Raw genomic sequence first — 21,886 nt, 5'->3', positions numbered from 1 at the left:
TCCCCCCTCCCCTCCCCTCCCCTCCCCTCCCCTCCCCTCTTCTCTCTCTACCCCCTCTACTGTCATTCATTTGTCCCCCTTGTATTATTTTTCCCTTTCCCCTCACTACCTCTTGTATGTACTTTTGTATAACCCTGAGGGTCTCCTTCCATTTCCATGCAATTTCCCTTCTCTCTCCCTTTCCCTCCCACCTCTCATCCCTGTTTAATGTTAATCTTCTTCTCATGCTCTTCGACCCTACTCTGTTCTTAGTTACTCTCCTTATATCAAAGAAGACATTTGGCATTTGTTTTTTAGGGATTGGCTAGCTTCACTTAGCATAATCTGCTCTAATGCCATCCATTTCCCTGCAAATTCTATGATTTTGTCATTTTTTAATGCAGAGTAATACTCCATTGTGTATAAATGACACATTAAAAGAGGTATCTTAATGGAGAAATAAAATTCATGTTAGGTAACATTTCTTTCTAAAAACTTAGCTGTTTTGGTAGACAGTAGTAAAGTATAGTTTTTTGTAGTGCACTTGCCAGACACACTGGGAACTTTGTGGACCTGTCCTTCATTCTCACAGATGGTACTGTCAAGGCTAGGGAGAGATAATCTGTGAGAATCCCACAAATCTCTGAGTCCACTTAGAGTTCAGGATCTATCTATATTCTCACTGTCTCTGCTAGTTCCCACCCTAGCCCAAGACAATATTATCTCTTACCTACTCTACTGCAAAAGCCCCCTTCTTGGATTCCTTGCTTCCCTAGTTTTCCTGTAACAGTCTATCCTCGACTCAGCAGCCAGACAGATGCATTGCATCATGGTACCTTCCCTTTGCTCAAAAACTCAATAGCAACTTCTCTTTTTTTAGAATGCATTCTTTGTGACATTTACAATTTTAAGACAGAACTTTAGTTCACAACTTGCTCATTTCATTCTTCTTTTAAAATACAACAGAGAAGCAATTATAAATAAAATTATCTATTAGACTCCAAAAGTATGCCAGAACTTTAATCCAAATCAAAAGATATTCAGATCATCAAAGAAGCATGTTAAAGAAAAACAGTGTTGGTTTCTAGGAAAATTAAGATGAAAAATGAGAAATTTCTGGCACAGAGTGTGATTGAAGGAATCACAGTGGAGAATAATTAACACTTGGGTTTAAATTTCATTTTGGGGGAATCTTGTCGTATATTTTAATGTCTACAATTAATAAATGTGCCCACCGGTGGCTTTTATTACATTCATGGTAAATAAAATGCAAAATGCTCACCAGTTCTTCAAAGATTTTCACAATACTTCTGACCCTGTCCCCTGGGGTTTTTGGTTTGTTTGGTTGGTTGGGTAGGTGGGTTTTTTGTTCACCCCGCTTTGCCTTGCTGCATAAACCTCCTTGTTATTCTTCAAGCACAACAGGAATACCCTATGTCAATGCTTTTATTTTCATACAACCTTCTCTCCTTGGATCATTCTTCTCCTGGGAATTGCATCTTGTTTCCATTTCCTTCAACCTGAATGTCATCATCTCAGATCAGCCTTTCCTGATTACTCTGTTTAGAGTAGCTAATCCTAATTCATTTTTCATTTCTTTTTCTTTCCTTTTTTGGGGGAAGCAGGGGGGACTACCAGGGATATAACTCAGGGGCACTTGACCACTGAGCCACATCCCCAGCCCTATTTTGTATTTTATTAAGACACAGGGTTCTCACTGAGTTGCTTAGTGTCTTGCCATTGCTAAGCTGGAAAGGCACTGGACAGACATGTTATAGCAAAAAGATAAGAAAACCTTTAGAAAGAACGTTGCACACATGAGTGGTTTTCTGTTGCAAAGGTCTGAATTATAGAGTGCAGTTGAAATGTGAAAATCTTTATAGAATTGGTGATGAGGGGAAAAATTGAATACGATAATCCCAGCCGCTGGGATTATAGGTACACAACACAATGACTGACTTTAGTTCATTTTTCTTTGTAGCACTTTCCACAACTTAATACATTTATAAAATAATCTTGATATTTATTGTGTGTATCTTCACAAAAGAAAGTAAGCTCCACAAATGATCTTTTGTTATGTCACTGCTGTTTGTCCAATGCCTAAAACCATGTTGACTTACTAAATTAAAAGCTTATTAACTTATAGAATAATTGAATAATTGAACCAGAGTTGGTTGCATATCCTGCCAATCTGGAACATCCCAGGTGAGACAGGAAGGGAAAGTGAGCCTTCAACAACTGAGGGAAGCACAAGGTACAAACGATATACTGGAGGGTGTGAACATCCTGGATGATGCTGCATCCCATAAAAGACTGGGTTTAGTGACTGTATTCCATGAAAATGGCAGCAGTTGCACCTGTGTGTGCTAAAGAAACAATAGCAACAACCCATCCAAGTTCTATCACTGGCAGTTAGTTAGAGGCCACAATTTTAAGTACTCATCCAGGCCTGGCCAATATGTAAATTCTTCCTACATTGACCTGTCAGGCCATTCTTTCATTTGCAAAAATGAACAATGTAGATTTTTTTAAATGTATTACTAAATATCAGTTTTTATGAATAAGTATCTGGGTCTATGTAAGTTTTCCCTTTCTGTATGAGCATTTCATGTTTCTCTTCCCCTACATGTGGGTCTCTTTACATGTCTCTAGGTATCTATGTGTATCTGTGTGTGTTTGCACCTGTGTCAGGCTATATATGCATGTTTTGGTTATTTGAGCATAGGTGCAACTGTGGTTCTTTTCAGATCTTTATTAATATGTGCATGTGGGGTGCGTGTGTGTGCACACGCACATGCGCGCGTATGTGAGGAAAGACAGGGATATCAAATATATTTAGTCACTTTTCTGCAAAATAAACAAAACCAAACCTCAGATGAGGGCATGTAGGTGCAGCCATTTTATTGACAGATCTTGCAGCCATCACCAATGGTCTAATATTCAGTAAAGAAAGCATTGGTTGCTTTCTCCTTTTCCAGGACTACTCCTGGTTGGAAGCATCAGAAGAGGTTTTTTAAAAAAGAAAAAAAAAAGGCAGATGAGGTGATCATGAGTCAGCAGACAGGTAGAAAGCAGACAGGTAGATGTGGTATTTAGAATCCCTGGGATCTCATGAGCTTGCGAATAGCCGCATTGGTGTCCCCTTCAGTAGCAATGAGTGCCTGTAGATTGGCATGGTGATTCCCAAATCCCATGGCCTGAAGAGATTCCATCTGCTTGCTGAAACGAATCTCAAGGGCTTGTAGAAAGTGGGAAGGATCTCCAGCTAGGGATTGTAGCTTCTGCAGGACTGTTCCAAGTACGTGGCAGCACTCGGATCTCTTGGACTCGGGTATATCCAGCATATTCCAGGCCCAGTGCACTGGGTCAGGATAGTTGCAGTTGGGGGCAGAAAGACAACCTAGGCCCCATGAGTAAGGTGCAACCCAGGGCAGAAGAACAGGAGCCTCTGTGGCCAACAGCTGGAGTCCCTGCTCGATCTGCAATATTGCTTGTGACGCTTTAGGGTTAGTAAGGGCTAAAAGAAGGTCAGAGAGTTGTGACTGCTGCAGGAATGTGGGCAGCTGCTGTTTCCACTGGTCATTCAGCTGGGGCATACCCATGAACACCATCTGAGCTGCCAAGTGGGGATTATTCATAAGTAACTGCATCATGCCTCCTGCGATCTGAGAACTATTCTGCTCATCTGACAACTGGGGATCTTCCTCCAACTTCTGTTCAGGACTATCTATAGAGATAGTGGCATCCTGGTCTTCCTCTTGAGACTTTTGGATAACTTCTTTACTAGGCAAGGCTGCTATCTCAGTATCAATGGACAGGGCTTTGGTTGTTGGTCGAGATTGTGGAAGTATGGTTGACTCTGTTTGGGGTGGCATTGGTTGAGATGCCATTGGTTGAGATGGAGGAAAAACCACGGGAACTAGTATAGATGACTTTGGTTGTAGGGAGCTGTGGGAGCTGGTCACGCCATTCCTGAGATGGTGGTGGAATTGTGGGTGAAGTCTGTAGCTGTTCTGGTGCTTGTCCTGCCAGGAGAGCTGTGAAAGGGCTGCCCCCAAAAGGATCTTTCGAATTGTTGAGCATTCGGTCATTGAAATCAGTGTAGCTCTGACTCAAGGCATTATTCCCACCTGGAATTGTCTCAAAACCCAGTGTATTCAGTGGATGCTCAGGGTTCTGTGCAGGCTGCTGGGTCTGCATTATCTCTTGAATGATGGCAAGATTCCTGGCTAACTCCAGAGTCTGATATAGGATCTCCGAATTGTCAAGGAGATGGGAGACTTCTGGATTCTGCTGCATCAATTGTTGCATGTCTGGGTGTTCAGAGATGAACTGCCGCATATACTCCATATTGGACTGAAGCCGTTGGATATTAGGATTCTCCAGTATCCGTGCTATACACTCTGAAGTGTCTACTTTCAAGTCCTGCGTACGCACTTTGGGTGCATCAGTCTTCACAAAGAGGTCTGATTCCGTGGGTGTTTGACTCATGCTGGCAGATTTGCATACCCCACTGCTATTTCCTTTGGTGTTTCTGTCCCCATGGCAGGGCTCGTTGACTGGCAGGTTCCTGGAGGAATGGGCCAGGGATCTGGAACCGTGCTTGGACTTGATGACCAGATGGATGGTGTGGCCATCTACGATGCCCCTCTGGCTCAGTGTGTCATGGTCTTTGAGAAGGCGGCCCATGAAGACCAGCACTAGTTGATCCATTTGACATTTGAAGTGAGCCGATAGCTTCTCCTTGAACTGCCTCACTGAAGTGTTATCAGCTACTATAAAGTCTTTCAGGTTGCCTGGTGTCTTCACTATCACTCGAGTAACACTGGAGATGGTCCTGTCTGCAGGCAGACCTGAAGAACGCCCTCTATGGGGCATTTTGGGTGTTCGAGAGATGACATGCGTCATGGAACTTGGTGGGTGGGCAGATGGGGAGTGAGTAGAAGCAGGGGCAGAGGGGTGAGGGCAGGCAAATGTTTCTGCTGGCCTTCGCTGTGGGTGTTCTGTTCTCAAGCCACAGGCTAGCTTTCTTGCTGTCCAAAAATAGATGAGTGACTGGACTGAGACCAGTATTTTTGATGTTGTACCCTCACCCCAGATCTCCAGATGTGGCCCAGCTGAGGCCTGGTGTGGCTATTAATTCATATTGGCACAAGGTGGACTAAGTGGTGATAACTCCCCTCATAGTTGCCCCTCCTCCTGCCCCACCCACAAAGGCCATGACCTCCTCAGAAAAGGGATATTGTGATGTCAACTTGAGCCTCATAGTATGTCAAGGACTAGCTGGGGAAAATGGATGTATTTGGGGATAGGGTCCAAATCTCTATTATAAAATAAGACAATTTTCCAGAAGAACAAAGACAAAATTCCCCAACAAAAAAAGATTTAAAAAAAACATGCATATACACAGATGTTTTGTGTGTGTGATGTGTGTTTCATGTGTGGCATTACATATAGGTCCTTTGTAAAAACATCAGGAGTGTTATATAAAATATGGGATCTACTAAAGCCATTGACAAAATCACATTCCTAAAAACAAGAATGGAGACTATGCCACCAGAAGGAACTTGTTAATTTTACTAGTGGTCTGCAAAAGGTGGGCCTTAGAAAAGAAACTAGGACAAGAACAAAGATATTATATGGAAAAGGCAATCATGTTCTTCTCTGGGGTCCAGATTTTGCTATTCTAAACTCCAGAGTGTCTCATTTGGTGGGTAAAACCTTTCCTCTTCTCTAAGAAGCAGGAATAATGCTACACGGGTAGCTCGCTATAGGAGTATTGCAAGCTAAAGGTGAGTGAGCCACCACTTGCAGCACAAGATTTCTTCACATAGTTCATAGGTGGCTTTTTTTTACATACCATCATAACAGAACTTTTAGGATGATTTATTTCAAGGGCCTTGTTTGATTTTAAATGCATCTTTGTGACAAAGCATTAAGGGGGAGAGACATCTGAAATCAAAAGGTGAGAGTGGAAGTGGTCGCTAGTATAATTCCTATGAGGACAGACAGGTTCAGGCAACTGAAAAGTCAGATTCTCAATTTTGGAGATAGTGTTTGATTTTTATTTGGGTAGTTGATGAATTAACTATTAGTGGATATGCTAAAATGTCTATGTTGATGTTTGGGTATAGATGGAGTTATTGTACATAAAAGAGTGAAACTCGTATGTCTTACTGGATGTATATTTGTGGATATATGTGGTGTGAAAGTGAATTCATACTTTGTGTGACTGGGAAGACTTCAGGGTCTGAATCCTTAAGCATTCCATCCACCTGCCTGGAGAAGGTGGAGCACTATGCAGATGGGTAAGGGAAATGCAAAGAGTCCAAGTCCATATGTTCTCACTTGTAACAAAGACAAGCAAAACAATTCAGTTTATTGGCTAGGAGACTTCCTGCAGTCACACCTAGAATTCTTTATTGAGAATGTCTGGACCCACAGCCTAATCCATGTCACATCCAGTACAGTTTTCCAATTGTTAACTTCCTAGAGTGGGACCCAGGCTTAAGCCTCTTTTTCAGCTATATATGTAAAAGTGAGATTGATTTATGACACTAAAAAATATTAGTCTTCAAGACCAAGACCCTGCCTCATTTCTCCCTAGGAACCACAAAAAGGATAAGAGTGGTAACTTCAATATCCTACTCTAATGACCAGCTTCCATAGATCTTCTACACTGGATTCAGATGTTCTCAACTGACCCTGGGAATTCGAAGTCACATAACCTAGAATTTTTAGGAGCTGGGTTCAGAGTTTTAAAACACAGAACAAGAGATACCAAACTATCAGAATGAGTGGGTATCATTTTCCTAGCTGTGTGTGTGTGTGTGTGTGAGTGTGTGTGTGTGTGCGTGTACTCACGTGCTAGGGATTGAAAAGACTATTTCTCTCTCACCATCATGACTGAGATTGAACCCAGGGTCCGGTGCCTGCTAAATATATTCTCTACTACTTGTTTCTCAAGCAAAACTTCAAAGACTATTATTAAATGGAACCTTAATGTATTGATTGAAATATGAATTACATAAAGAATTAGCTACATAGAATCAGGTTTCTTAATCACTTAGAGTCTATGACCATTTTGGAGGGTGGTCCTTCTAGAGGTGAGAAAAAGGATACACTTCTTCCAATGCCCTGTCTAGTCTGAGGTCTCAGGACCCAGAAGGCTTGGATTTGACAACTCTGGGTGGAGCACGATCCCCAGAGGGCCTTTTGGCAGCTGGTCTAGATAGTGTGGGCTTCAGTGTCAGGAAGGTGAGGTCATAATACATTAGGTAACCATCATTGTAGACATAGAGCCTGTGGTCTGAGGGGGAGTAATTGATGCCATGCAGCGTTTCCAGCATCTTGTCCAACAGGATGCTGAGGTGGCGCTCCTGCCCATTGGTGGTATCAAAAGCATAAAAGATCTCCTCTTGGCGAGTGCTCAGTGAGCGTAAGGCATAGAGAACACCACAGGCCATGAAGGCCCCTGACAGGGCTGGCTTCTACTGGCTGGTGCGCCAGGATTCCTCTACTTCTAGGGTGCTGGCATTGAGACGACTCACAACCAGGTTGCCCTTGCTCTCCTCAGTGGCATAGAGCACCCACAGCCCCTTCTCATCACCAGCAAAATCTAAGTCCTTCCAAGGCACGCTAGCATAGGAAAAGCGGTTATTGTAGGTAGCACCAGGCAATGGGCGCTGCAGCACGAGGGTGTTGGAGGAAAGGTCCACTTTGGCTATGTCACTCGTGCCATAGTAGTTAAAGTACATGAAGTTCTTGTACACAGTATTGCCACTGCCATCACCATAGCCCATCTTCCACTGCTCATAGTTCTTTAGCATCACCAGGTCATCATAGGACTTGTGCAGCCGATAGTAGTCAAAGTACCTAGGCCAAGCACCCCCCCACACACATCAGACCACTAGGTGACAGCAATGAACAGGATAATAAAGTGCTATAAAAATGGGCAGGTTAGTGGACCAATTAAGAATAGGGACTTAGGAGCCAAATAGAATTGAGTTTTAATTCATCTTCTTTTACTTCTTATATACCATGACAAAATAAATAACTGTGAAAATAACAGTAATAAAAACAACAGCTACAGTGCCTGTTAATCACTGAATACGCATTATCTTGTTTAATTATAATAAAGCCACTGTAAGGTAGATTTTATCCTTTCATATTAGGGGGCTAAGTCAACTTTGCTCAAGTTGACACAAATTATAAATTTTCTTTTTTTGTTTGTTTTTGCAGTGCTGGGGATTCTACCTGGGGCTTCACACATAATAGGCAAGTGCTGTGTCACTGAGCTACACCCTCTGCCCCTAGCTTATTACTTATATCTGTAAAAGAAACAACAAAAGAATCTACTTCGTTGATTGATGGAAGGCATTGGAATAATGCAAAGGAAAAACAATAGTACAGTATCTCATGGCAGGCATTTAACCAATGATAAGATATTACTGTATTCTTCTTATGGACATTTTTCTATACCTAGACTCCACTGCCTTTCACCTGCCTTTGAGAGGCAGGTATGCTGTAACAGGACAGTTCTGAAGCTGTATTCAGAAGATCACTCTGGAAAGTTCCTTAAATTATTCAAGTTTTGAATATCTTATTTCTTAACACTGGGCAGTAGGACTTAACTAGAATTTTCAGAAGATTCAAAGAGCAAAGGCATATTGATGTATTTAATATGCTACCAAATGTTTATAGGACTTCAGGAGCATTATTATCACTAAGGCTAATCCTTCTGAGATAAGATACAACTGGATTCTTCAATGACTGGTTCAACCCACATTTATCTCTACTTCCTATGAGCTTCTACCCAATTGATTCCACACCACATATCCGCATGTACTGACTTCAAACTCAGTGAGTTGTGCCTACCTTCCTAATCAGACTGACATACTGAAGGGCTCCTTCATCTATTCATTTAGCCTTTCTTGTATCCAACAAATATTCATCAGTCCATATAATGTTCTCACATATTATCCTCATTTTAAAAATGATGAAAAAAGTCCATTTCTCCAAGATCACTTAGCTTAAGTAGCAGTGCTGAGAATTAAATTCAGACCAGCTTAACTCTAAGTCTTAAGGTTGGTCAGGATCATTCTGTAAATTTCTTCTAAGCAGGAAGTTGGGATTCTAAGGTCAAGTGAATAATTTGTCCTTGAGATAGGATCAGACTACATAATGGAATCATCTTTGGGTCATAATAAGATTTTTAAAAATTCAGATAGTGGATTTTTTGAAGGAAGCTCATGGAAGTCTGGACCAAACTTATCTCTTAAGAAGAATGTTAAGAGGTGACTTCTTGGGGCTGGGGATGTGGCTCAAGCAGTAGTGCTCTTGCCTGGCATGTGTGTGGCCCAGGTTCGATCCTCAGCACCACATACAAACAAAGATGTTGTGTATGCTGAAAACTAAAAAAATAAATGAAAATTTTTAAAAAAGAGGTGACTTCTTAGGTCTAGAACAGATATTTCCAGGAACACACCTAAAATTGAGGAAGCTGGACTGGTTCTACAAAGAAACCTGCAAAGGAAAGGGGAGGGAACATGTAGAATGAACCTGGTTGCAGCAAACTGTCATCCAGGACTCACCTGCCATCTGCACGCAGAGGGGCCACCCAGTAAAGGGGAGAGTCTGGACTGGGAGCTGAATCTCGGCCCCAAGCACCTGCCTTGTGTGAGATGCCTCTCCAATTGAGCTGCAACACAAGGGGTCTACTGACTTTCTGGAGTCCTCCATGGGCACAAGAACCTAGAGGTAAGGCAGGAAAGTCTGAGCTATGTGCAAAGCATATAATCCAGAGAGAGAAGAATGTTAAAAATAATGACCATGTCTACATATACTATGTGCCTATACCCCAGTGCATATGCAGGTCCAGAAACAGGTCAATTTGGCATAAATAGAGATCAGTGTGTATGTCTGATTATGAGGTGTTCATATGTTTTGTATCATCCTTGGGTAAAAGTACACTAGCTTGTGTTCTGCATCTACCAGTGTCACCAAAGGGGGGAAAAAAACAAGGAAATTAAAGATTTAGTTCCCATCTACATCTCTATTGCAAGTCTGCACTCTCAGCACTTGCTGGGGAAACAAAATCTTGTGAAACTGAGTTTGTGTACTCACCAGGGGGCAGGGGTGGACCAGGGTGTCTGGAGGTCTGCTCTTGTTCCTTTTCCCTCTCACACTCATTTAGCCGGCCTTGGAGTACATCCACCTCCTGTTGGAGAGCTCTGAAGCTGCGCTGGTCAGAGTCAGCCAGAAGCTTGAGTGAGAGACTGGCATTTGTCACCTGAGGAAATGAGACACCAGGAATGTGGATAATAGATCTGAACTTAAGAACTGAATTCAGACTCTCCTATTTTTCAGCTCTGAGATTTTTTTTCTCCTCAAACAAGAATCAATTTTGGAGAATTTCAAATATGTGAGGTTCAAAAAACAGGGGGCTGTGAAAGGAAGGGAGGGTTCATTAATCTATACATACCTGCTCCTGGAGTTGGTGAAGAAGGTCTGCAGTCCTACTAGCTCCTGCCTTGGTCTTGAGCTCAGCTGTCAACGCTTGTGCTCCCTCTAGCTCCAGGAGCAGCAGATTAAAGGCCGGTGTCTCATAGAGGGAGGTAATGGTATTGGGATTCCTAATCTCCTGTGTCTGGCTTATTTCCAGTGCCTGGTTTTCTTGCTCTTCAATGGCACGTGCATACTTGCTGGCCTGAACATGCGGAGATGGACAGGCAGTTCTTCCGAAGGTCAACTCCCCAGGTCTCTTCCCATTCATTCACCTCCTCCCAGAGCCATACAGCTTACAAATCACTCTCATGTGTATCATCTTACTTGCTCCTATTCAGTCCTTTAGGTGGGCAATTAGCATTACCCCTGTTTCACAGCTGAGGACACTCATATTCTTTTCCCTGCAAGAAAAGATTTCTTACCCCACACCAGGTTTATTTTTTTTCCCCTACCCTGGTTACAGCCACCCCTGAGAACTGGTTTGGTGAGTGAAAGAATGAATGGAAGGACTCCCAACTTCCAGTTTGGCCGCATCTCTCAAGCTTCCCCAGAAACTCAACAACTGAAGATACACTAAGTAACAGACCATATCACACGGCTGACACAGCACTTCTGTTCACTCATCCTTGTTATAAAAACAACCCTAAGCTTGCCAGTCCAACCCAAAAAGTCCTTCCACCCAGTGTTCTCATTTTAACTCTCTAACTCAACTTGTCCCTGGTTCCTTTGCATTGCTTATTTCACTTGACACCTTTGACTAGTCTATACTTGTGCCCAGATTTTCCCCTGCTCATCTTCCAGGTACCCATATGTATTAATTCTCTCATTGATGTAAGAAGCACCCCTACATAAACCTTTCTATACTGTTTCTGCTGTCAGGAAATCTCAAGAAAAGTTCCTAATTTTACATTTAATCTAAGGATTCATTTCAAAGATAAGGACTGTGTTTCTTCCAGTTTCTTCTCTACTGCCAGGACGCAACCCCATGCTGGATCCAAAGGAGGCTGTGTTTGGATAAGTCCAAGCTCCATCCCAGGCACACAGCTTCAGCACTCACCCAGAGCAGCTGCTGTTCGTACTCGCCAATGAGCTCCTTTGCCATACTTTGTAGTTGCTCCAGCTGCTGCAGAAGGACCGAGCTGTTTGGGCAGGTGAACCGTACAATGGCATGTGCCACTCTCATTCATAGAGTTTGACAAATTTCTCACCAGCTGCAAAAGCATAGGCATGGGCACACTAAGTGGAATGAAGTATATTGGACTACAACATGCTGTTTACAAACCTGAGGCAGGAGAAGAAACTGAACCTGCTATGGAGTGCCAGAGAAGAGTTCTCTCTTCACTTGGGGGGTTCTTCTTGACTTATGGATATACCTCTATCAGGGGTTTGAGTATTTTGGTGGGGGGGAACTGAGGTTGAACCCAAGGGTGCCCTATCACTAAACTATAACATCCCTGACATTTATTTATTTAATTGTTTGTTTATTTATTTATTTATGAGAAAGGATCTCATTAACTTTCCCAGGCTGGCCTTGAATTTGTGATCCTCCACACTTAGTTTCTCAAGTAGCTGAGATAATAGGTCTGAGTCACCACACCTGGCCTAGTCTTCATCTTTTAATTTCCCATAATTGAAGCTTCAGTACTCTTCTAGCTCCTATTGGTTGAGCCATCCTCACCCTACCTCCGTACTGGCTGGATCTAGCTGCAGTTTGCATAGCTGGAAGTCAATTTTCCTTAAGGCTGTCTACAAGACAGCAAAGCTAGCTTTCAGAGAAATGTTAGGGGGAGAGGCTTAAGGAGCTTAATCCTGTATCAAAATATCGCCGCTCTAGGGATTTGACCACTTCCCACAACTTCACCTTGTCTTAAAGACACCAGGTAAAGAGAGTTCCTAATCATCAACGAAGGGAATCATCAGTAATAGCACCATGAATCATCAGATTCTTGACTATTATTCTCAATTAACATTCACAGAAATGTGACATGAAGTGAACTGCAAAACATATTTTGTATTTGAAAAATGAGAGGAGTCTGAGACTTTAAAAATACCTTATGAAGCCACATGATTAATAAGTATTGAGGATGCAATCTGCCCTTAGGTTTCATGTTTATTCGAGATCCTGTGCTCTTACACCTAGGGAAGCTAAAGAGCTCTGAGCTATGTTGAGGTGAGTATGTAGTACAGGCCAAAAGAGTGAGGGTGGGAGGCAGATCCCTTGTCTCAGATCAGTAGAACAAAGAAGAATGTTCTAGGGCTAAGATATGCATTATTTGGAAGTCTTCTTGCCTCTCATATCACTTTCATACTCACATAAATCCCAAACCTATTAATTCTTTTTTTTTTTTTAGTTTCACTTTTTTTTGTTTTTGTTTTTTGGTTTTTTTTTTAATTTTTTATTGTTGGCTGTTCAAAACATTACATAGTTCTTGATATATCATATTTCACACTTTGATTCAAGTGGGTTATGAGCTCCTATTTTTACCCCATATACAGATTGCAGAATTACATCAGTTACATATCCATTGATTTACATATTGCCATACTAGTGTCTATTGTGTTCTGCTGCCTTTCCTATCCTCTACTATCCCCCCTCCCCTCCCCTCCCCTCCCCTCTTCTCTCTCTGCCCCCTCTACTGGCATTCATTTGTCCCCCTTGTATTATTTTTCCCTTTCCCCTCACTTCCTCTTGTATGTACTTTTGTATAACTCTGAGGGTCTCCTTCCATTTCCATGCAATTTCCCTTCTCTCTCCCTTTCCCTCCCACCTCTCATCCCTGTTTAATGTTAATCTTCTTGTCATGCTCTTCGACCCTACTCTGTTCTTAGTTACTCTCCTTATATCAAAGAAGACATTTGGCATTTGTTTTTTAGGGATTGGCTAGCTTCACTTAGCATAATCTGCTCTAATGCCATCCATTTCCCTGTAAATTCTATGATTTTGTCATTTTTTAATGCAGAGTAATACTCCATTGTGTATAAATGCCACGTTTTTTTTATCCATTCATCTATTGAAGGGCATCTAGGTTGGTTCCACAGTCTAGCTATTGTGAATTGTGCTGCTATGAACATCGATGTAGCAGTGTCCCTGTAGCATGCTATTTTTAGGTCTTTAGGGAATAGACCGAGAAGGGGAATAGCTGGGTCAAATGGTGGCTCCATTCCCAGCTTTCCAAGAAATCTCCATACTGCTTTCCAAATTGGCTGCACCAATTTGCAGTCCCACCAGCAATGTACAAGTGTTCCCTTTTCCCCACATCCTCGCCAGCACTTGTTGTTGTTTGACTTCATAATGGCTGCCAATCTAACTGGAGTGAGATGGTATCTTAGGGTGGTTTTGATTTGCATTTCTCTGACTGCTAGAGATGGTGAGCATTTTTTCATGTACTTGTTGATTGATTGTATGTCCTCCTCTGAGAAGTGTCTGTTCAGGTCCTTGGCCCATTTGTTGATTGGGTTGTTTGTTCTCTTATTGTCTAATTTTTTGAGTTCTTTGTATACTCTGGATATTAGGGCTCTATCTGAAGTGTGAGGAGTAAAGATTTGTTCCCAGGATGTAGGCTCTCTATTTACCTCTCTTATTGTTTCTTTTGCTGAGAAAAAACTTTTTAGTTTGAGTAAGTCCCATTTGTTGATTCTAGTTATTAACTTTTGTGCTATGGGTGTCCTATTGAGGAATTTGGAGCCCAACCCCACAGTATGTAGATCGTAGCCAACTTTTTCTTCTATCAGACGGCTTGTCTCTGATTTGATATCAAGCTCCTTGATCCATTTTGAATTAACTTTTGTGCATGGCGAGAGAAAGGGATTCATTTTCATTTTGTTGCATATGGATTTCCAGTTTTCCCAGCACCATTTGTTGAAGATGCTATCCTTCCTCCATTGCATGCTTTTAGCCCCTTTATCAAATATAAGGTAGTTGTAGTTTTGTGGATTGGTTTCTGTGTCCTCTATTCTGTACCATTGGTCCACCCGCCTGTTTTGGTACCAGTACCATGCTGTTTTTGTTACTATTGCTCTGTAGTATAGTTTGAAGTCTGGTATCGCTATACCGCCTGATTCACACTTCCTGCTTAGCATTGTTTTTGCTATTCTGGGTCTTTTATTTTTCCATATGAATTTCATGATTGCTTTCTCTATTTCTACAAGAAATGCCATTGGGATTTTGATTGGCATTGCATTAAACCTATAGAGAACTTTTGGTAATATCGCCATTTTGATGATGTTAGTTCTGCCTATCCATGAACAGGGTATATTTTTCCATCTTCTAAGATCTTCTTCTATTTCTCTCTTTAGGGTTCTGTAGTTTTCATTGTATAAGTCTTTCACCTCTTTTGTTAGGTTGATTCCCAAGTATTTTATTTTTTTTGAAGATATTGTGGATGGAGTGGTTGTCCTCATTTCCATTTCAGAGGATTTGTCGCTGATATACAGGAATGCCTTTGATTTATGTGTGTTGATTTTATATCCTGCCACTTTGCTGAATTCATTTATTAGCTCTAATAGTTTCTTTGTAGACCCTTTTGGGTCTGCTAGGTATAGAATCATGTCATCTGCAAATAGTAGTTTCACTTTTTTTTTTCTTTTTTTTTATTGGTTATTCAAAACATTACAAAACTCTTGACATATCGTATTTCATACATTCGATTCAAGTGGGTTATGAACTCCCATTTTTACCCCAAATACAGATTGCAGAATCACATCAATTACACATCCACATTTTTACATAATGCCATATTAGTAACTGTTGTATTCTGCTACCTTTCCTATCCTCTACTATCCCCCCTCCCCTTCCCTCCCATCTTCTCTCTCTACCCCATCTGTTGTAATTTAATTCTTTCTCTTGTTTTTTCCCCCTTCCCCCTCAAATTCTCTTATATGTAATTTTGTATATCAGTGAGGTTCTCTTTCCATTTCCATGCAATTTCCCTTTTCTCTCCCTTTCCCTCCCACCTCATGTCTCTGTTTAAAGTTGATCTTTTCCTCCTGCTCTTCCTCCCTGCTCTGTTCTTAGTTGTTCTCATTATATCAAAGAAGACATTTGGCATTTGTTTTTTATGGATTGGCTAGCGTCACTTAGCATAATCTGCTCTAATGCCATCCATTTCCCTGCAAATTCCATGATTTTGTCATTTTTTAGTGCTGCGTAATACTCCATTATGTATAAATGCCATATTTTTTAATCCATTCATCTATTGAAGGGCATCTGGGTTGGTTCCACAGTCTAGCTATTGTGAATTATGCTGCTATGAACATCGTTGTGGCAGTATCCCTGTAGTACGCTCTTTTAAGGTCTTCAGGGAATAGTCCAAGAAGGGCAATAGCTGGGTCAAATGGTGGTTCCATTCCCAGCTTTCCCAGGAATCTCCATACTGCTTTCCAAATTGGCCGCACCAATTTGCAGTCCCACCAGCAATGTACAAGAGTACCCTTTTCCCCACATCCTCTCCAGCACTTGTTGTTGTTTGCCTTCATAATGGCTGCTAATCTTACTGGAGTGAGATAGTATCTAGAGGACACAGAGACCAATCCACAAAATTACAACTTTCTTATATTTGATAAAGGGGCTAAAAGCATGCAATGGAGGAAGGATAGCATCTTCAACAAATGGTGCTGGGAAAACTGGAAATCCATATGCAACAAAATGAAACTGAATCCCTTTCTCTTGCCATGCACAAAAGTTAACTCAAAATGGATCAAAGAGCTTGATATCAAATCAGAGACTCTGCACCTGATAGAAGAAAAAGTTGGCCCCGATCTACATATTGTGGGATCGGGCTCCAAATTCCTTAATAGGACACCCATAGCACAAGAGTTAATAACTAGAATCAACAAATGGGACTTACTCAAACTAAAAAGTTTTTTCTCAGCAAGAGAAACAATAAGAGAGGTAAATAGGGAGCCTACATCCTGGGAACAAATTTTTACTCCTCACACTTCAGATAGAGCCCTAATATCCAGAGTATACAAAGAACTCAAAAAATTAAACAATAATATAACAAATAGCCCAATCAACAAATGGGCCAAAGACCTGAACAGACACTTCTCAGAGGACGACATACAATCAATCAACAAGTACATGAAAAAAATGCTCACCATCTCTAGCAGTCAGAGAAATGCAAATCAAAACCCAAACCCATTAATTCTATAACCAGAATTCCTAAATTCTAATTTTAGCTCTTGATGTTGGGTTGGCTACTTATTTTTTAGGTCCCAGTGTTTTGGGGTGTACAATGATAGAAATTATGTCATTTGTCTTATAGTTTTACTTTAAGAATGTTTGATAGATAGATAGATAAAATTTTTGTGAAACACTTGGAATAGTGCTTACCTGCATATGATAGAGTCCTTATTTTATTATAATTCTCAAGGTCTAATTTTTCACACCCATTTTGAAACTGGATGAGCAAGCACTAGATTAAAGACTCCTTCCCAATTTTTAAATTAGACCTGTGGCACTAGCTGGGGTTTCTTACCAAATCTTCTAGAATTAAATATGTGGCCTCTATACTTCTCAGAGAAGACCCACACATAGCTTTTCTGGTCCTATAAACAATAACCTACTCTGGTTATATATTCACCTTGCAAATTCCAACCCAATAGTTGAGCTTTGTTGGGATAATGAAACAAATATTGCATAGTTTGCTATACCTGATCTAGCCACCATTAGCTCCAGTACCCTTAGCACAGGAAGAAGGTGACAGGTTTGTAGAGAATGAAGCCTCATAATTTGGCATGTCAGATAGCCTCATAATTTGGCATGTTAGTTCTCTATTTCCTTTGCCATTCTCTTCTCTCTCACATCCTATGCCCATACAAGCCACGGGAAAATCAAAACAAAATGATGTCCCATCCTCCTTTTTCCCCCTAATTCTCTCTACTTTCACTCTCTCCAAGGATTAAGGGATTCTTGAGCAGAATCACAATAGAGAAGGAAGCCAGCCCAAAGTACAGAACCATCTCCCTACCTGCTTGAGATCCCTCCACCCTCTGCCTGTACCTGAGGCTGTCCTAGGAGCACTAGGGGCAGCAGCAGTAAAGTGGCCAGAAGAGTTAGGACAGGCTGCATTCTTGCTCCTCCTGCAGAAGTGCAGTAAGTCCTTGGGGCTCCCCTCGGATTTATCACCAGTGAAAATGAATAACCTCAGGAGGAGGGGACAAAGATTTCGACATCTGAAAGTGCTGAGCATTAAGAAGATACAGGGAGGCTGGATTGGTTGAGAAGAGGATTATGACAGACTGGTACCTCCTCCAAACATGAGAGGAAATAGGATTCCCACTACAAATGGGGCCTTCCTTGTTCATCCCCTGGCTGAGCTCTGTTCCCACCCTGCCAGGCCCTCTTCTCCAAACAGATTAAGAAAAACCTGAGACATCCTGGGGGGTGCCTGGCATGGGTCCTTTTCAGGAGGGATTATGATCTTTCCCTCAACTTTAAGGAAGGAAAGACTCTCTAAAAGGAAATGCAACTCTACCTGTTCAATCTTGAGGACAAAAGCCATTTACTTAACTTTGTGCCCTTGTATCAGTGCCAAAGTGGAGGGCCAAAGGAAGACCTGGGGTGGGAGGGGTTGCTTCAGCAATGCTGTGCTGGAATGCTCTGTTATATACCCTCCCTCACCTCTAGCAATTTGCCTCCTCCATTCTCCTAGGTACTCTAAATTTTCCATCCCACTTCATTATTCAGATACTCCCCTAGTTCCCTTAGTCTTGATGCTTTCAGCCTCTACTGTCTGTCCTCCAAGAAAATCCCCAAAATATTTTCTAATCTGCTGCAGGAAGTTATTGATCCTCAAGTCATCTGGCCTCCAAGTCCTCTGGATATCTCTAAAGAAAAGCAAGAGTTTGGCTCCTAACACCTGGACAAGGTATCATGGGTCAGTTTTCTGAGTGATGATCGCCCTAAATTACTCTCTCATCCTCTACCATCTCACATGAATACCTCTTTGGCACTGAGACGTGCAGTGGGGATGCCAGATTTCCTATGAAAGTAGTTATTTCCTATGAAGAGTGTATGTATATCATCCCAGTTTTCTTTTCTTTTTTCTTTCTTTCTTTTTTATGGTACTGGGGATTATATTCAGAGGCTTTTAACCACTGAGCCACATCACCAGTCTTATATATATAATTTTCTTTTTAACTTAGAGACAGGGTCTCACTAAGTTGCTTAGGATCTTGCTAATTTGATGAGGGTGGTTTTGAACTCGCAATTCTCCTGCCTCACCTCCTGAGCCACTAGGATTACAGGCCACTGCACCTAGCTCATCCCTGTTTTCTGTTGGGGAATATAGTTTCTATAGCTCTGCTATGCTATTTGCTGCTTCTATTCTTTTCATAGTAACCCCAACTTCAGATACTATAGCCACTTAGCACAAATGTCCTCTGCTTATCCACATCATCATTTGAGATTACCTCCCTGGCATATGATTAGTAGGAAAAAAAAAAAAGGCATATGGATCCCATACTTCCCCTTCTGGGAAAGAATTGAAAAGCTTAGGTGAATATAAGACCACAGGAAGACAGACTCAGGGCTCTTCTTGGAAATCCTTGGTGAGAGATATTTCCATCTTGCTTTACTGATTCTCATCCTCTGAATCCCAGCCCAAGGCCAGAGATTCATTTTCCATCAATTCTTCTAGCCCAGGGAGACAGACAGTGGGTTGGAAAACCTAAAGTGTACAGAGTAGGAAACCTGTCCATCAGTGTCCAGGCAGGGGTCACTATATCTGTGGCACCTTATGGAGGAAGAGATGGTGGGAAGGAAAAGTAGGAGAATAGATAGAGCATGGAGCATGACATCAGGTGTCGGAGTCATCTTCCCATTTATTACCAACTACAACTAGTCAGTGGCACAAAACAGGAATAGCCTCAGTCTCTGATCAAAGATGGGAGACAGCTTAGGGAGATAGCCACAGTAGTGTCTACTCTCTTCCCAGATATACAGAGCCCTAGGTAACAATCAGGTCAGAAACGAAGTTTTTTTGTGTTCCATTTTATTCAGATTGTACCATTTCTCCAGCCCCTCTCATCTTCATTCCATCAGCAAGCATGGAATTCCCATTTAGTTCCACACACTGTACAAAGGCCCCACTTGAACTGCTTCGCACTATTCTGGCTCTGTTTGGGGAGAATGATGGAGAAAAGCAAGATCTCCACCACAGGCTGAGCTTCCGTGTCTGTCACAGTTCAGGCCTGACTTCTTCTATATGTTTGGGATCTATCTATGGAGGTGAATAGAGTCATAAAAAGTGGGAGTAGACTGCAGGTAGAGCCAAGCCTGCAGAGGTTAGTCCAGTGTACTCGTGCCTGGGAGGTGAAAATGGGGTAATGGGTTGGCACAAGTAAAGGGCCACCTAGGGGCAGAAGGTGGAGACGCCTTGGTCAGAGATGAGTCCTGTAGCACTGTTTGGCCATCTGAAGACACACTGTTTGGCCATCTGAGAGAGCACCTTCATTCCTGTGGGGATAACCTCTCGGGGTCCACCTTCCTCACTGCCCCTGCCCAGAAGAGCTGAAGCAAGTGCCTAAGCCTCTGAGCAATCTGCTGGGTCCGTACTCCATAGACTACAGGGTTAAGGGCTGGGGGAACCACCACGTAGAGATTAGCAAGTAGGATGTGGATGTGGCCAGGCACTGTGTGGTGGCCAAAACGGTGAGCCAGGAAAGAGAAGAGGGCAGGTGTGTAGAAAAGAACAATGACACTGGCATGCGCCCCACAGGTACCCAGGGCCTTGTAGCGGGCACCATGGGATGGCAGGCGGCAGACAGCACGGAGAATAAGGACATAGGAAGCACCTATGAGCCCTAGGTCCAGGCACGGGGAGAGCAGTGTGGTGGCCAGTCCATACCAGATGTTGGGGCGTGTGTCACCACATGCCAGGCGAGCCACACCCATGTGCTCACAGTAGGTGTGAGGCAGGGCCCTCTGCCCACAGTAAGGAAGTCTTTGAAGCAGAACCACAGGGGGCACCATGACACAGGAACCACGAGCCACTGCAGCTATAGCCACTATGCCTACTACACGCTGGGTCAGCAAGGCCCCATAGCGCAGAGGCTGGCAAATGGCCACATAGCGGTCCACAGCCATGGCCAGCAACACTGAGGATTCAGCAATGAAGGCCACATGGGCAACAAAGAGCTGAGCTAGACAGGCCCCAAAGGAGATCTCACCTGACAAACCCCAGAGCACAGCCAGGGCTTTGGGCACTGTGGATGTGGCCAGAATCAAGTCAGCAGCTGCCAGAAGCCCCAGCAGTTGGTACATTGGAGCCCGGAGTGCCTTGTCCACTGCCACCAGTCCCAGTAGAAGGGCATTCCCTACCAAAGCTGCCATGTACAGCAGGCACACAGGCACAGACAGCCATGCATGCAAGGCCTCCAGTCCCGGCACCCCCAGCAGGACAAAGGGTCCAGGGGCAGAGACTAGCACAGTCTGATTGACAGCAGGCAGGGCAGGATCCAGCTCCATTTCCTGGTTTCACCAGGCTCTGTACCTGCAGGGCACAAATGGGGCATGTGAGAGGCAATTGCCAGTGTTACTGAGATTATAGTGAGGTAGGGGCAAGGATGAGGGGTTAAGATGCTGTAGCATTTTCTGAACTCCAAATCAGGCACTGTTATGGGATTTGTCATACACTGAACAATGATTTCCTAACAGTTTTGTGGGTTCACTAACATTCCTGTATGATTCATGAAAGAATTTGGTTTCTGAGATGTTAACATACTCCCAGTCACACAGGTAGTAAATAAGAGAGCTAGGATTTGAGCCAAACCTCATCTGACTAAACATCCTGCCTCACTCACATCCCCACATCCTGACTCCTGCAGAGATGAAGCACATCCAAGCACAGACTAGACTTTCCCACGGGGGAGTCTTATTGGTTTAGGAACCTGAGCTTCCTTCTGAAGTGTGAGGTTTTACCTAGTCATGGGACCTGGCCCTGCCCTGCTTACCACAGGGCCATACTGGCTCCTCTAGTCCTGGAAACATTTTGTCATGGCCTCACAAAGTCCTTTTTTCAGGATGAAATGTCCCCACATCAACCTAGACACATGGGAAGTCATTCATGTTATCTAAGTCTAATGCATGCAATGGTAGCACAGCACCTGTGTTCCCTGCACCCTAGGGGACATGTAAGTCAAGGGGAAGGAAATAAGCTATGGCTATTTTTCAATCCATTCACTGACAGATGCTCAGACAAAACTCTTGTTTCATGATCCCATGATCCATTTCTGGAAGGTTTTGTGTGTTTGTTATTTGTTTTAGCTTGGAAACCACTCTCCCAAACATTATGTCCCTCCCAGTCTGTCCACGACATTTTCCAGTTGCCCATGACACCCCTCTCTCTAGCTGTAGGTACCTGCTTCATGAAACTTAATCCCTTCTTTGACCAATATAGAC

At 42.7% G+C, this 21,886-nt stretch overlaps 3 protein-coding genes across 3 annotated transcripts; all 3 read right to left on the bottom strand.

Annotated features, from left to right (window-relative positions):
* Positions 1-3,071: 3,071 nt before the first annotated feature.
* Positions 3,072-4,887, bottom strand: Ubqlnl (ubiquilin like). The gene is given in 2 exon segments (XM_027942551.2): positions 3,072-3,792; positions 3,794-4,887. Coding segments are annotated over 2 exon segments (1,815 nt in total).
* Positions 4,888-7,133: 2,246 nt separating this feature from the next.
* Positions 7,134-17,554, bottom strand: LOC114098558 (olfactomedin-4-like). Its single transcript, XM_027942801.2, is given in 7 exon segments — positions 7,134-7,854; positions 9,573-9,732; positions 10,105-10,270; positions 10,463-10,687; positions 11,543-11,632; positions 11,634-11,696; positions 17,486-17,554. Coding segments are annotated over 7 exon segments (1,494 nt in total).
* A 2,382-nt stretch (positions 17,555-19,936) lies between these two features.
* On the bottom strand, positions 19,937-20,953 carry LOC114098557 (olfactory receptor 52D1-like). Its single transcript, XM_027942800.2, has one exon. The coding sequence runs from the start codon at positions 20,951-20,953 to the stop codon at positions 19,937-19,939; it is 1,017 nt and encodes a 338-aa protein (XP_027798601.2).
* Positions 20,954-21,886: the final 933 nt, after the last annotated feature.

The sequence above is a fragment of the Marmota flaviventris genome, chromosome 9 (genome assembly GCF_047511675.1).
Source record: "Marmota flaviventris isolate mMarFla1 chromosome 9, mMarFla1.hap1, whole genome shotgun sequence".
NCBI lineage: Eukaryota > Metazoa > Chordata > Mammalia > Rodentia > Sciuridae > Marmota > Marmota flaviventris.
This window is presented reverse-complemented; position numbering and strand designations above follow the sequence as displayed.